Raw genomic sequence first — 14,728 nt, 5'->3', positions numbered from 1 at the left:
GAGGTTAGGCAGCCGTCAAGCCCAGTCGCCATCTCGGCCCGCGCTCTGCAGGCTCCGAGGGAACGAGCGCCGCCCCCACACCTTGGCCCCCGGGGGTCGGGGCTCACGTGTCCCCCCTGCACCGTGTCCCGCCTGGGCTCTAACCCGCTCTGTCTCCCGGCAGGACATCGACGGCCAGGCGCTCCTCTTGCTGACCCTCCCCACGGTGCAGGAGTGCATGGAGCTGAAGCTGGGGCCCGCCATCAAGCTGTGCCATCAGATCGAGAGGGTCAAGGTTGCCTTCTATGCCCAGTATGCCAACTGAGCGCGCCCCCCGCGCGGAGGCCGCCCGCCGCCGCCCCGGTGATGCCGGGTCCCGTCTCGGGACTGGAACTTTGGTTTTCCCGGGACGCGTGAGACGGTGCGCACGCAGAGTGTTTCCTCCGCCCGTCGAGTGTCTCCTCCGCCCGCCAGCCTGCTCGATGTTTCTGTGTTTCCAAAGCACCCGAGCCCGGCAGCAGGGCTCCTGGAGCGTGTGAATCAAAGCTCGTCCGCCGCGGGTGTGGACGCGCGGCTCTGCAGACCACACCCCGCATCTCTCCCGACCGCACCCCGCATCTCTCCCGCCCCAAACCAGGCAGCTTCCTCGGAACAAGGTTTCCTAAACCAAGGCCCACACATCCTCAAACCTAAGGCGCGCGTGATGCCTTTTCCGTCGTGACCCAGGAGGAGGCATCGCTGGTGGCTTTGCTGCAGTTGTTCCCAGGCACGTCCATAGATACTTCTTTCAGGTTGATACATGTGTGGCTGCCACCACAGTTTGATCTGGTGGCAACTCTGTTCTCACGCACAGCTCTAGGCGATGTTTCAGGGTGGCAGTTAGCAAAGGAGGGACTCTGCCTGTCGGAGGAGCCTTCAGGAAGGCAGAGAAGCACGACAGGGAGACGGGCATCCAGGAAGTCTGCAGGGAGGAGGTGTGCTTGCAGCCTGTGCAGAACCTGCGAGATCTCCGACCTTCTGATGCCACTGCGGCCAAGTCAGCGAGGCTCTCCTCTAGTCTCTTGGGCACGTGGAGTTGTGTAGCAAAGGCAGAGCTCCATTCCAGAGAGCAGGAATGGGGGAAGCTTGAGGGAAGCTGTTGATACACCAGCTCCTCCCCTTAGAGGGACACTGCACCCCCACCTCGGCACATGTGTCCCCCACAGGGTGAGGGGCACGGGCCCCGGAGGCAGCCCCACACCCTCCTGGCTCAGCCAGTGACTGACCCCATCATCTAGGGTGACTTTGAATCACCCTGGACCTCCTTGCGGTAAAGGGACAGGTTTGAACTCTTACACGAGTGGCAGTGACTCACATCCCCTTGTCCCCATCCTGCTCTTGCTGTCCGGGAAGGGTCCACATTGGCCAAAATGAGAAGAAGAGAGTTACTGTGTCACTCCTGCAACTCAGTCTGGCTCTGGTTTCCTTAGGACATTTATTGGTAGTTTTATTAAGTTGGTTCAGTCATTGGTACAGAGATCCGTGGTTCTGGGGACCGGCTGGTCTTTTGTACCAGGGGCTTCCTCTTTGTGCACCTGGGATGGATCTGATAGTTTTTAGTCCCAAACGGACCACTGTATTCTGTGCTGGTCGTTGCCCAAATGGCTTTTTCATTTGTGCGAGGGAGCTCCGCCTCGACGTTGCCTGGGAAAAGCGGGGGCTGCACACCCTTCTCTTCCTTTTTGACCACAATTACCTTGACCTTTTCTCTCTGACGAGAGTGGCAGCAATTCCAGGGATGACATCCTGGGTCGGCTGATGAGCTGCTCCTGTTCCTGCGACATACGAGGCCTGGTTACCTGTCAGATCTTGAGAGGCCCCGTCACTAAGGCCAGCCTTTGTCAATATCTGTCACCATTACAGATGAAAGGAAAACATACATCAGTGGTTGAGACTGTCGTCTCGCTTGTAGCTGATCCTGTCAGGTTCAAACGTTTGGCAGCGGACTTGCCTGCACGCCTCTGCTGAGAGGCCCAGCGGCCTGGCCCATGCAGACGGGCAGCATCCGTGGGGATTCCAGCCTGGCCTGCGGTCTGATGTCTCTTTGGTTCCCCACCTCTGCCTCCTCAGCCACCTGCTTTTGGCCTTAAACGCTCAGTCCCTTGGAGTTCAATGCTGTCAACCAGTTGGAAAGGGCATCCTTTTCAAGGTCATGGGCATTTTCCCGCCGCTGGCTCATTTGTGATCCTTCACTGTGGCATTTTCGAGCTGAGCTCTTCCCGTCGCATGTGGGACAGGAATGAAGGGATGAGGGGGCTACAGCGTCACACGGTCCTTTCAGGATGAATGTCACCTTCTTGTGCCCATTCCAGGAATGGGACAGAAGAGAGGGTCCTACGTGGGCATAAGTGGCTCTCCAGGGGGCCGTGAGGCGGTCCCTGGAACCCACCTGGAGGAGCTGGAGGCCTCCCGCCCAGCAGCCCGGGGGAGACACGGCCACCATCGCTGGGGAAGCGTCCTCTTCCCAAGGGGCTGGGTGCCCAGAACTCTCCTCCTTCTCAGTCTTTTTGTGGCTTCCTCCCCGTCAGCCCCCTGCGCTCTGCGTGTGCCTGGTGGGGAGACGACGGTGGCCAGCTCAGAGGAGGCCCGGCTCTGGGGTGAGCGTCCTAAAGGCTGTCTGTGGGCCATCTCCCCGCCCTTCTGGGAGCCAAGAAGTTGCTTTTGCTCTGGTTGTTGCCAGCGTTGCCCTCCAACTCAGATTCTCGGGGGATTTCCGTGATGGGGCCTGTGCTTCTTCACGTCAGCAGGGATTGGGCTGCAGAAGTGTCAGGTGGTATTCATTTCTCTGTAGGACTCACCTCTCACCAGCTTCTGTCTAAGAAAAAGGGCCAGTTTTCAAGGAGCATTTCACTGTGTTGTTACTGTGTCTTTGTCCCTCGTGGCGGGAAGAGCTGCTCTCACACCGGTAGCCCCCAGTGCACCACAGCCCCTAAGATACACGTTTCTTGGTTGAAACCCTCGAGCCAGCGATGCCCCCTCCCCTCTTCATCCCCAGATGCCGTGATCTGATCTCCCCGCTGTCTCTGGGACGACACTTTGGGACCAGAGTCCGCTCCCCTGTGTACCTGGGTCCTGCACACACCAGACCGCTCATTACCTCCGGGAACGGGCTGAAATGCATTTTCCCCTCCCAGCCACGCAGACCATGTCGCCTGTACAGTGTGTATCACTTGAAAAGCAGAAACGCCGCCTCATCTCTAAGGCTGGGAATCCATCACTCGGTCCCGTCCTAAAACTAATGGAGCTTGTATCGACCTCTGACCTCCTGACTGCATTTGTCCTGTGTTAGGAAAATATCTTGTCCACAAAAATATAACCCTAGAAAGACCATCATTCCAGAAGAACTTCTTTCCTTAAAAAAAATAACAGCAAAACCCCAGTTTCCTTCACCGCAGAGTTGCATAGCATGGAGAAATCCATCACTTTTAAGATTAGGATCATTTGATCAAAGTTTGACTCAGAGTGTTTGAGATGTACAGCTGTTAGGTTGCCTTATTTGATCATATTTGAAAGATGATTTCCTGTGTTTGCTTTGATTTGTTCCTCCATAAATTAAAATGAGTCAGACCCTTCACACTGCCCCTCCCTGACCCACACTGAAGTCTCTGGAAAAGTTTCTGATCAGTCTTTGAAGATTGGTCTCAGTTTCCTTAATTTGTGTCATAGCATCTTGAGTGTTGCTATCAGGCAAGTTCTGAGATTTGCCTTTTATCTTAAACCAGACACCCCTTTCTAAGGGCTGTTCTGCCTTCGTTTTGGAAGCATTTGGGGTTTCATACTTCTTTTGTCAAACACCCTTTTGTATTTATTGCTGTAGATAGGACTATGGAATCAGTAGTGTTAATAAGTAAAAGTCTTTGTGGTTTCAGTATCATTGTTGCTTTTTTTGGTTAAGATGGTGAATCTAGGCTCCAAGTCCTACTCTATTCTATCTTTAGAAGGCTGTGACCAAGAGTGCAATTATTTGAAGGGAAAATAGTAAATTAAGGTATCTGTAGTTTTTAAGGGAAAAATAATCATTGGAGAGACATACATACTGCCCGTGTCTCTTTGGTGCAATAACTAAGTAGCAAGGGAGGCTCTATTGACAACAATTGAAGTCTAATGATTCTTTTTCCTTCATTTATTCTTTTCTGTTCAAGAGTTTTCTGGAAATTGCTTTACTCCCTTCAACTTGGTTGAGTTTCTACGTTGGGCGACTCTCATAGCTTTTATCACTAGAGGTGATGTACACGTATCCCGAACCTGGTGTGACAAGGTCCAGCTGTGCTGTTTTTGACCCACTTAATTCATCTAAAAATTCTAAGTGCTGACACATGGTGCTGCCTCGTGTTTTGGTTAAGAAACGCATCTCTGGTTTAGGTGATCGGTAATAACACAATTTCCTGAGCTGCAGACTTTCCGTCGTCTTGGTTTTGTTTAAAAATGGCTAGGATACGGTACCAGTGAGTCCCTGTAGGTCAAGACCTACATCACCAGGCAGAGCGGGTGCTTCGTATGGACCGAAGAGATGTGTTGAAGAAAAAGGACAGTTCTAACAAGCATTTGCTGAAAATCACTTTACGATGGGAAATTGGAGACAAAATGTTTTAAATGACAGAAAAAAATCATCTCATTTGTTGTTCAGAATGGGAGCCAGCATGAGATCTAAAAGCATAAACTACCCCTAGTCGTGAACGTCGAAAGCCCTTTTTACTGCTTTGCATTCCAGTTTGAATAGTTTGTATTGGAATTTGATTCATATCTTGTGTGTTTTGGTGCATAAAAGGGAAAAGTTGGTGTTTTACTTTCGAGACTTGCAGGACAAAGGGCATGTTGTTGGTTTGCTGTAAGATTGTATTCTGTATATATGTTTTCATGTAAATAAATGAAAATCTATATCAGAGTTATATTTTAATTTTTATTCTAAATGAAAAAAAACCTTTTTACTTGAAAAAAAATTGTAAGCCACATTGTTAATAAAGTAAGAATAAATTCTATGGTGGTGTTTGTGTCTTTATTTGGAAAGTTATTAAATATTATTTTTAAGGTTTGCCTTAAGATTCTTTTGTGGTTTTTTCTCTCGCCATGCACTGAAGCAAATGTTTATAGGGTTTTAATAACCACGGCTCTCAAAATCCTACATTACCTTCCAAGGTCACCTGCGAGCTCTGGATCTTTTTACTCAGGAACTGGTGATCATTCTTTCTGTTAAAACATTACTGTGCATCCTCACAGCATCTTCTCTAGCTTCCCCATTTTCCATTGCTTGCGTTATTTTATGATCACCTGATGCATTAGGAGAAACACTGCTCTGTGAGAGCACTAAGCAAATAGCCACATTTACATCTTCCGTTGCCCTTGAAGTGCCACAAACAGGTCTTAGGCATCCTGGTTGGAAGACGAAGAGGTACATTTGCACCCATCCTGGGGTCGCTGTCACCAGCTTAAGATGCTTCTCTCCTGTCCCCGACTGCCGCCTCAGGCAGCACCACCGAGGGACAGCCAAGGTGAGGGGCGAGAGGCATTCAGGGAGAGGAGGTGGCGGAGTGCTGAACAATTTCTCCTTCCAACCGCAGACAGCCTCCAGCATCTTACTTCCCTTTAAATATAGTCTTTTGCCCTGCTGGCAATCAACTTCTGCACATAGAGTTTTTTGTTTCGTTTTTAATGATGGGAGCTTTTGCTCTTAGGAAAGATTTAATAACAAAACAAAGCCTACAAGGGCAGACGAGCAGGAAGCATAGTGTTCATTTTCTCAAAATATCCTAGAAGCATCTAGGTCAGGGTTATGTGGCTGAGTACATATGATCGCTGTATTTCTATTTGTGGTGAAGGCCTTTGAAACAAATTTAAAGACTGAGTATGTAATAAAGTGAAAGATGAATGCTTTTCCAGACTTCTAAATGGAATGAATTAAGGCAAAAAAATTTACATTTCCCTCCACATTGCCATCAAAAGCCTATTTCTAATTCTTCCACCTTCTTGAAAGGCTATTTACAGCTCCCAGTTCGCTAGATGCTGCTTCCCCTTTGAACTGGCTCTTTGGTGCTGCCGCCGTTTTATTCTGTGTCTGTGGGACAGCATCTACTTAAAAGGGGGTGAAAAGACCACATTAAAAAGTACTGTTTATGTGGACGTGAGCTTGGGTGACTCCAGGGTGAAGACCGGGCATTTAATCAGTGGGGTGAAAATACTACATCAATATACTAGATGGGCCGCAAAGATCTACTAGGGAGTAACTTCATCAAGACATTTTCCTGAAGTCAGCCCAACCCCAGCTGCCACACGTGCCATGGGATGGATTCCTTGGTTGAGTCTGAAGTGCCCTGGGCAGCATGGGCTCATGTCCAAGAACATGCTTGCTTTGTTATTCTGAAGTCAGATTAAAGCACGATGACCACTCCACCTTCCCACCCAACCTCGAGATCTGCTTTATATGATAATAGTTATTGCCATTTTTGGCTTCACATTTTTGGAATGATAGGATGTGCTACAATTGGGCGTACATTGTGGAGAGAGACCCGGATGGAAACAGACAGCACTGGTTTGCAGGAAAAGTACAGATTGTACTTTTCAGACAGTCCTGGGTTCAACTCCTTTTTCTAGCATTTGCCAGGTGTGTAACACAAAACCTCAGTTTTTGCTTCTGTAGAAGGTAGAGAGTAGCCTCTCCATCCAGGGTTGGTAGGACTAGAAATTGTGTGTGACTCCAGGCAGCCAGTCTGGCTATAGTAGTGAATCAGATCCCGTCCACTGGGCACCATTGACCCCTGGGCCCTTGACTGCTTACTCACTGTAATCTCTGGGTGGCCACTATCCACGTCCTTCATGCCCAGCTCAGTGGGAACCTCAGGTACCCAGGCCTAACCCAAGCAAACCCCTGAGAGCCGGGGCCCCTCCCTCCAATTCTGGATTCAGATGAAATACACACCACGGGGTGGAGGATGTGGCTCCTGGGGACAGCAATTGACCAGAAGGGCTGGGTGATCCAAGCTGACTCTCCAGGCGTGTGAGCCCTAGAACATCAGCTCAGATCCGTGAAGGAGGTGGCAGGAAACTGGCAGGAACATGGTCGCTCTATGTGGCCTGTCCAGAGGGGTCTCGCCTCCTGGAGGAACCATCTTTGTTTTCTTAAACAGAGGCCAACCCTGTAATGTACATCACCTTTACCTGCTTCCCCTCCTTCCCTGCCTCAGTTTCCATGTTCCCTCATTGCTGCTGTCCTGGTATTTTATTCCACAGTAAAAATACTAGCATGTGAGCGTAGCCTCTGACTCTGTTATCTTTGGAACCCCAGGTAAGATCATAGGTGCCAGAAGTCTTCTAGAAAACAAAGCCTGCAGGTGGGATTTGGGACGGGATTGCCACCCGTCTGAAAGTGTAGGGACCCTGTCGCTCTCAGTAAGCAGGGGTGACAAATTCCAGCGGCATCATCACAGCCGCTGAAGCTTTGGCCTGTGGTTAGTGAGGACAAGGAGCAGGCGGAAGGCCAGGCTGTGGGCAGGGACAGTGCCATTAAGAAAGAGAAAGGGGAGTGGCAGCCTCAGGAAGGCAGTTTGTCAGCTTGGGCGCGTCTAAGGCAGCTTTCAAAGATGCCGGCCGCAGGGAAGACCCACTGAAAAATCAGGCGACGAGGATGGCAGAGCTGCAAAGGATGAGAAGTGTGCAGAAGTGACAGTTGTCCTCCTGCAAATTCAGGCCCCTGATGGTGGAAGTGTGAACCTCTGAAACATGGGGCGGGATCACGGGGTACAGGAGCCAAGAACCTTGAACCTGACGTTGCCCCGACCCTTCCTCGTTGGCAGAGGCAGGCCCCTGGCCTGAACTCCGGAGAACAGTGGCACCTGAGGCAGGTGCTTTGCAAGGTGACATTATTCTAAGACGTGCCCCCATCCTTTCCCTGCCCACCATAGCGTCCACGGTAACCAGACAGGTCTCAGCACAGCCAGGCTGGGAATGGCAAAGCCTGGTCGTGGAAGGACTGTCCACTCACCAAAGGAATGACAGGATGTGGCCAGTGCACCATGGCAGGAGCTGGGGGACTCACGTGGGGGTAGATGAGGGTGTTAGACCAAGCCGGACAGGACACAAAACTGGATTTGGGACCTTCAGGATGTTGGGTGGTTACCTGTGACTTGGGGCTTAATATTCCTGTAAGGATGACTTGGAGTGAGTCCCGTGATTACCTGGGATGGTTTCCAGATACTGGCCCACAATAAACAAGGTAGAAATCCTGAGTGTCCTTTTCATCCTATAGAGGAAGAAGTCAGAAGGAATATAGGGATATAACGGGTCTCCTATGTAAGTCAGGGCTGTGCCAAGGCTCCTTCTTTTTTATAGTTTGCAGGGGACGTGCACTTGCCCTCCTGGGAAAGGCTGAGGGCATCTCCCGGGAAAGGCTGAGGGCCTCTGCGAGGTGGGGGTCACGGGAGAGCGAGGCGCATCCCAGCAGCGCCTGTGCGGATTAAACCCGGCCCCTGCAGCTGCTCCTTCTCCGCGACACCACCCGCTGCCTGCCGTGGCCGCCCCAGGGCCAGGGCCGCCGCGGTGGCAGCCACAAGCCCTCTGGCGCTCAGGGGGCATTGCCCCCCGGACCCATCAAAGCTTTCATTCCTCCATCACCCCTCGACACGGAGGAAACGCTGGGGCATGGACGGTGGCTGCTTCAGGTGACAGAACCTGGACGTGCTTGGAGTTCGTGTCCCACGAGCAAACGTTGATTCCTAAGATGTGGCCAGCAAGGAAATTCCTCTCCCATCCCCATCCCCAGACGGACTGCCCGCCCCGCCCCAATCTGGTGGTCTGTACAGTCGGTCCAGAGACATCCCACGTGTCTGAGCAACTACCCCTGCTCTCTCCTGAAACCGTGGCCAGCTCCACACGCGTGACTTTGCACTGAGTTTCCTCCCTTCCACCCCAAATGTCCCGCAGCCTGGAACTCCACCAATAAAGCCTCAGCTTGTGAGCTTCTCGTCAGGGTCTGTTTTCTAGGGAGCAAGCCTGAGACAGGAGGCAGCTACAATTACACTCATGTAGGCAACGTGCAAATAATAAAGACAAAATATGCTGTTGTAATCCAGCCTGGGAACCCACCGGCCTCGTGTGATTGGGACTGCTCGTAACATGAGTCCTTTTGGAATGACTTTATGACACAGGTTGAAAGTTTAAATTGAAAATGTTCTTTCTGGTTATTAAAGTAATATGTGTGCATTAAAGGAAATATAGAAAGTAAGGCACAGTTATTAAATTTCCCCCTTATCTCACTCTGTCCAATTACCACTTTATCGTATTTCCGTGTGTATTTATAGGACAATCTAGAAATCCAGTTGTTTATACCATTTAAAAAATTCCTACTAACAGCTATTTTGTAATCGTGTTCTCTGGGGTGGAGTTAAACATCTTTACCTAGCTAATATTTTTAATGTTTCAATAAATGTTTAAATAATTCAACATAACAAATGTTCATGTACCACCCAGCTTCTAGAAATATTACCATTTTGCCATATTTGCTTGAGATTTATGTATTTTATACAATCCCATAGATGGATTTGAAAACCCCTTTATCACCTCTCATTCTATTTCCCTCCCTCACAGCCCAGAGGTAACCACAATTCCAATTTTTCCATTCTTAGGCACAATTTTTATACTATTACTACGTTTTAATATGACCCTAGTAATGTACACCACTCTTTTGTGGGTTTTCAACACTTTAATAAGTGTTACGGTGCTTCCTGCATCATATTGCAATTTCCACTTCTTGCTCTATGTTATATTTATGAGATTTTTGCACGTTCATGTAAATATATCTAATTCATTCATTTTCACTGCGGCATGAATTCCATCGGCTACACCGTGATTGACTTCTCCAGTTTCCTACTGGTGGATCTTTACATTCTCAGGTCTTCTGCTACTTCCAAGAATGCTGCCACGAACGTTTCCATACGATTCTTCTTATACACACACGTTGCAGTGTCTCTAAAGGACATTTCCAAAATGGAATTGCAGGGCCTGGACTGTGCACTTTTTCAACTTGACTGGGCACTGCAGTGGCATCCCACGCGGTGGTACCAGCTTGCACTCCTGTCAGCGGTGGATGAGCCTTCCCTGCTCCACATCCTTGTCCGTACTTGGCAGAGTTTTTCATTCTTGCCCATCTGATGAGTGTGGAAATGGGAACTCAAGATAGTTTCGACTGGCACAGCTCTAATCACAGGTAAAGTTGGTGCTCTTTTCATGTGCTTCTTGGCCGTTTGTGCTTTTTCTTTTGTGAGTCCCTGCTCATCACCTGTATCACTAGTTCTCACTGTCTCTCTCTCCCTCCTTCCCTCCTCTCTCTCTCTCTCTCTCTCTCTGGTTTATAAGGGTTTTAAAAAGTACCTTCTTGGTATTAATCCCGCATCAATTGTCTGTGTTGCAATCGTGTGCCTCCACTCTGCTTTTGTCCTTTAACTTCATTTCGTCCCTCGTAATCCAGGAAGGTTTCAGTCTGAACGTACTTCAATGTGTCATGCCCTTCCTTTATGATTCTTACTTTTATTCTCTTGTTTAGGAAACCATTTCTACTCCAAAGACATTAAGGTGGTCCTTTTTATTTCCTTTTAAAAGTTAGTAAGTTTTCCTTTTTCCAATCTCCCTACCATAGTTTTCGGAGGTTGGTATTTCCTGTGTTGTCCAAAGTGGGGGTACCAGTTTACACTCCTGCCGTACGACAGTTTCCCCTGCTGCGCATCCTCACCTGTACTTGCTTGCATTTTTAATGATTTCCAATCTGATGAGCGTGGAAATGGGGTGGTAATGGAAAGAGTAAGGTGGTTAAATTGCCCTATTCTAATCGCCCAGGGACTTATGCTTTTCCCACTGACCTGCCACTCCACCTGGGTCATGTTTTGAGTTTACAGATGCGTTTGGGTCTGTGTCTGACTCTATATCCTATTTCATTGGTCTGTTTGTCTAGTTCTATGCCATTACCACACTAAGTATTATGGCTTCAGAAAGGGAAATCTCCCCATCTTATTCTTCTTATTTGAAATTGTCTTGACTGTTTTTGACTTTTCATTCTTCATCATGAATTTTAGGTACAACTTGTTGAATTCCATAGAAAACTCTGTTGGGATATTGGTTGGAATTAAATTAAATTTATGGGAAAATTTGGAAAGCATTGACTTCTTTTATCCTGTTGAATCTTTCTCTCCAGAAGATGATGTAATCTTTTATTATTTATGTCTTTTATAAGTCCTTCAACAAGGTTGTGATGTCTTTCTCCATACAAGGCTTACACATATTTTGTTAAATACATTCTCTATATATTTTATAATTTTGGACTATCTTTTTTCTATTAGGTTTTGCTAGCTATTACTGGGAACTCTATGGATTTTCATATGCTAATATCCTACCTAGAAACTTCTGTGACCTGAACTGAAAGGAATTTCCATCCTGAATGTTTTGCCTAGCTTTTCTTAGCATTAGGTGATTTTTATGGTTTTGGAATTTTGGTGTGCAAGGTCACTTTGAGTGGAGGTTTTGTTTTGTTTTTTATTTATTTCTCTTTTCCTCTCCTGCTTACTGAATTAATGGTTTTGCACGTGCTTCCATCCATCCTGTAGACCACCGAAACGGAACCAGGTCTGATGTTGTTGGGGAGGGGAGCCTTCCTGGCCCATCACCCGATGGCGATGCTGGGTCTATTGCTAATCAATGGTCATTTTCTTTCATTTTCCAGTGATTAAGTTTTATCCTTATCCTCCTGCTTTCCAAACCCATTACACCAGGGTCAGCCTTTCCTTGCTCCAAGCCCCAAGCCCAGCTCCTGCCCCATCTCTCATGGACCACTTTCTCCACAAGGACAGAGCTTCCAGTTACACCTATTTGGACTCCACTCCAGAGGCCAGCAAGGCTCTGGATGCAGCCCCACTGCCCACTTTGTGTTTCTCTACCTTTTCTGGTCAGTGGAGATCTTCACCTTATTTTCGAGTTCATCCACGATTTTCTGATTGATTCATCTGTCCTTGTTCTCTTTTTTGAATAGAGGATGTGTATCCAAGTTTAAACTTACAGAGCCATCTTGACTAAAAGTCTCTCCAATATTACCTTTCAAAAAAAAAAAATCCTTCCAAGCAGCAGGTGGTATTAGAGCATGTTCAGAGAGTGGAAATAATTTTTGCATTATTCAGACTATTTAGAAATGAGATCTTTAGCCCATATGAAAATTCATATTTGCATGGGGTTCATTTAAGTTACAATTCCCAAAACGCTCAGCTAGTTGACATTTCTAAATGTCTCTTCTGCATACTTTAACTCTTAGTAAAACCTCAGTTTTCTGCAAATGGTTTGAAAAAACTGCTTTGCATTTTATCCCCTGTGACTTTTTGTCATAAATCCCTGTGGCTGAGAGGCGTGAAGTTGGAGTGGTGTTAAATGTGAGAGTGGGCCATTCTGTCTAGATCACACGCTAATAATGCTTATATCTGCCATAACTTGGGCAAAGCGATCCACTCTCTCCCCACTGTTGGATGCATGATTCCGTAATGACACTGTCTGAATACAGATATTGGTACTACCTGCTGCCTATCAGCTGAGCAACCTGAAACAGGGCATTCTTCATATGTAAATGAGCTGATTTATGCCGTCCCAATAGTTCATGCAAACGAACAGAAATGGAAACATTTTGTGAGATGCTTAAGCATATATGAAGCTAGTCATTCTTATGAGAAATTTAAGAAAACATGAATTCACATATTAAAAATGTTTCATACCTACTAAGCGGATATACTGTGCTAAGCCCATGAGGAAAAAGAACAGCCCTGTGTTAGCTGCTCTTAAAAGGGGAGTAGAAGCCATTTAAAAGGGGAGTAGACCACACTTGGAAAACTCTGTCAAGGAAAACAGGAGCTGGTGTGTGGACAATGGGGCTTCCGGCTGAAACTAAGGAGAGAAGGGATGTTTATACCACTTCCCAGATTCCTGTACAAGGTCCCAGCCTTCGTTACTGGCTGTAAAGTGGGACTGAAAACTCAAAGGCCCGCAGGGGCCAGCAGGACACATAGATGAGTTCGGGTTGCTGGTGGGAACCAGAGAGGACACACTTGACCTCTTAGCCACCGTCAGGAAGACTGGGGACCAGGTGCTGCCTTATCCCCTCATCTTCCCAAGGGATCCAGAAATCCAGTTTTTCATGTGAAATCTCAAATTGTTCGAGGCTGGCATGAAAGTCAAACGTTTTAAGGATGATGATGCCCCGTATATCGTAGCCTTCTAGGTCTCCTGAACTCTGACCTCTGTAATCTCGGCATAGTAAGGTCATTGTTTGCGTTCCTTCTTTGGGGGCCAAGAGGAGACCAACTGTTCCATTTTGTCTTGGACAGAGAAATGTCTGGGGGGCACTTGCAAATGCTAAGACCTGGCCAGTCCTGGGTAAACTGGGACAGCTAGCCCTGGAAGTCAGTCTGGACATGACTCCAAACAGGAAGTCTGGGTGACCACAGGGATCACCTCTTTTGTTTCCTACTTCTGAAAATAATTGTTTCCTAAATGTTATCCTCTAATTGTTTCCAGGGGGAGGTTGAGTCTATAACCACCTATGCCCCCCTGGCTGTAGGTAGAAGTTAATATTCTTTATTATGATGAGTCCAATTTTTTTTCTCCTACAAATAAGGATGTGGAACCAAATCTCAAATTGATGTGATGATTAAGAGCTTATATGTATATTGTTTGAAACTAATAAGATGTTATATAAACATTTACATTTTTATTTACCAAGATACTACATTCATTTCATACTTATAACAGCTTTACTTATACATATACGTATGGATATTAAGCCTAAATAAATTCAAGGAGAATCAAAGATTGGAATGCTAAGGTAATGAATGTGCACCAAAATAAGAGACTATTTTCACTAAAGGTAGTCTTTGTGTAACACCAAAGGAGAATAAAATAGCAAGTGTGTGACTTTGAGAGCCAAAGTTTAGAAACGTGTACTGTTATGACAGAAGGTTACTATTATTAGTAATCAAAGAGTTCTCAAAAAATAAATTAACAATACGGACTCCCCAAAGAATTAAAAACGGAGAACATTGTGGCCAACACGGCTTGGAGAAAACTGACTTTATATGATAGTTTGGAGTTGTCCCAACCTGCTCTTGTAACTGGATTTAACTGTCATTCACTTTAATGAATGAATGTGCTACTGGCTGCTGCTGTTTTCTCCCCTGTTTTCCTTGTGCAGATCTGCTCATCGCATCCCAAGAGTCTTTTCTCAAAACAAACATCATCCCCTCTGGGGCGATCTTGCCACCAGAGGACCACTAACTGACTAAAGCGTCGCGTTTTGCATCTTTCATTAGGACCTGTCCCATGAAAGGACCACTTGCTTTTCCACAATTGTTTCTTATCAGATGCTAAGTGATATAAGAGACTGTCAGTCATGTTCGAAGTGGAACACATTTAGGTGACGTTCTAAATGACAACAAGGTTCCAGATAGAAACACCAAGTGCCAGTGTGTTTGGTTACTGAGTTAACACTATACCTCGATCCGGGGGGCTTGGGGCACAGTTGAGACCATTGTCCGTGGTGGCTGAGGAGAAGCGAGGAAAGGTTCTTTCCCATCTCTTCTGGCCAAAGACCTCCTGAAATTCCTAAGGCAGGAAATAATTTGATCTGATCTTTCCTTTTGCATCCTTCACCTTCTCTCTTTTTTTTAAATGCTTCCCAAGCGTTTGAGCATGTCCT

General features: G+C 47.1%; 1 protein-coding gene across 4 annotated transcripts in view; it reads left to right on the top strand.

Annotated features, from left to right (window-relative positions):
• The window catches only part of SFMBT2 (Scm like with four mbt domains 2), a 204,512-nt gene extending 199,548 nt beyond the window's left edge, over positions 1-4,964 (top strand). For all 4 annotated transcript variants that reach the window (XM_057733183.1, XM_057733185.1, XM_057733182.1 and 1 more), the window contains one exon: positions 164-4,964. In XM_057733183.1, coding sequence (XP_057589166.1) covers positions 164-304 — 141 coding nt within the window. In that variant the 3' untranslated portion in view covers positions 305-4,964. The remainder of the gene's footprint in view (positions 1-163) is intronic.
• The last annotated feature ends 9,764 nt before the right edge of the window (positions 4,965-14,728 follow it).

The sequence above is a fragment of the Hippopotamus amphibius genome, chromosome 4, assembly GCF_030028045.1.
Source record: "Hippopotamus amphibius kiboko isolate mHipAmp2 chromosome 4, mHipAmp2.hap2, whole genome shotgun sequence".
Taxonomy (NCBI): Eukaryota; Metazoa; Chordata; class Mammalia; order Artiodactyla; family Hippopotamidae; genus Hippopotamus; species Hippopotamus amphibius.
Note: the sequence above shows the minus strand (reverse complement) of the source record. Positions and strands in the feature narration are given on the sequence as shown.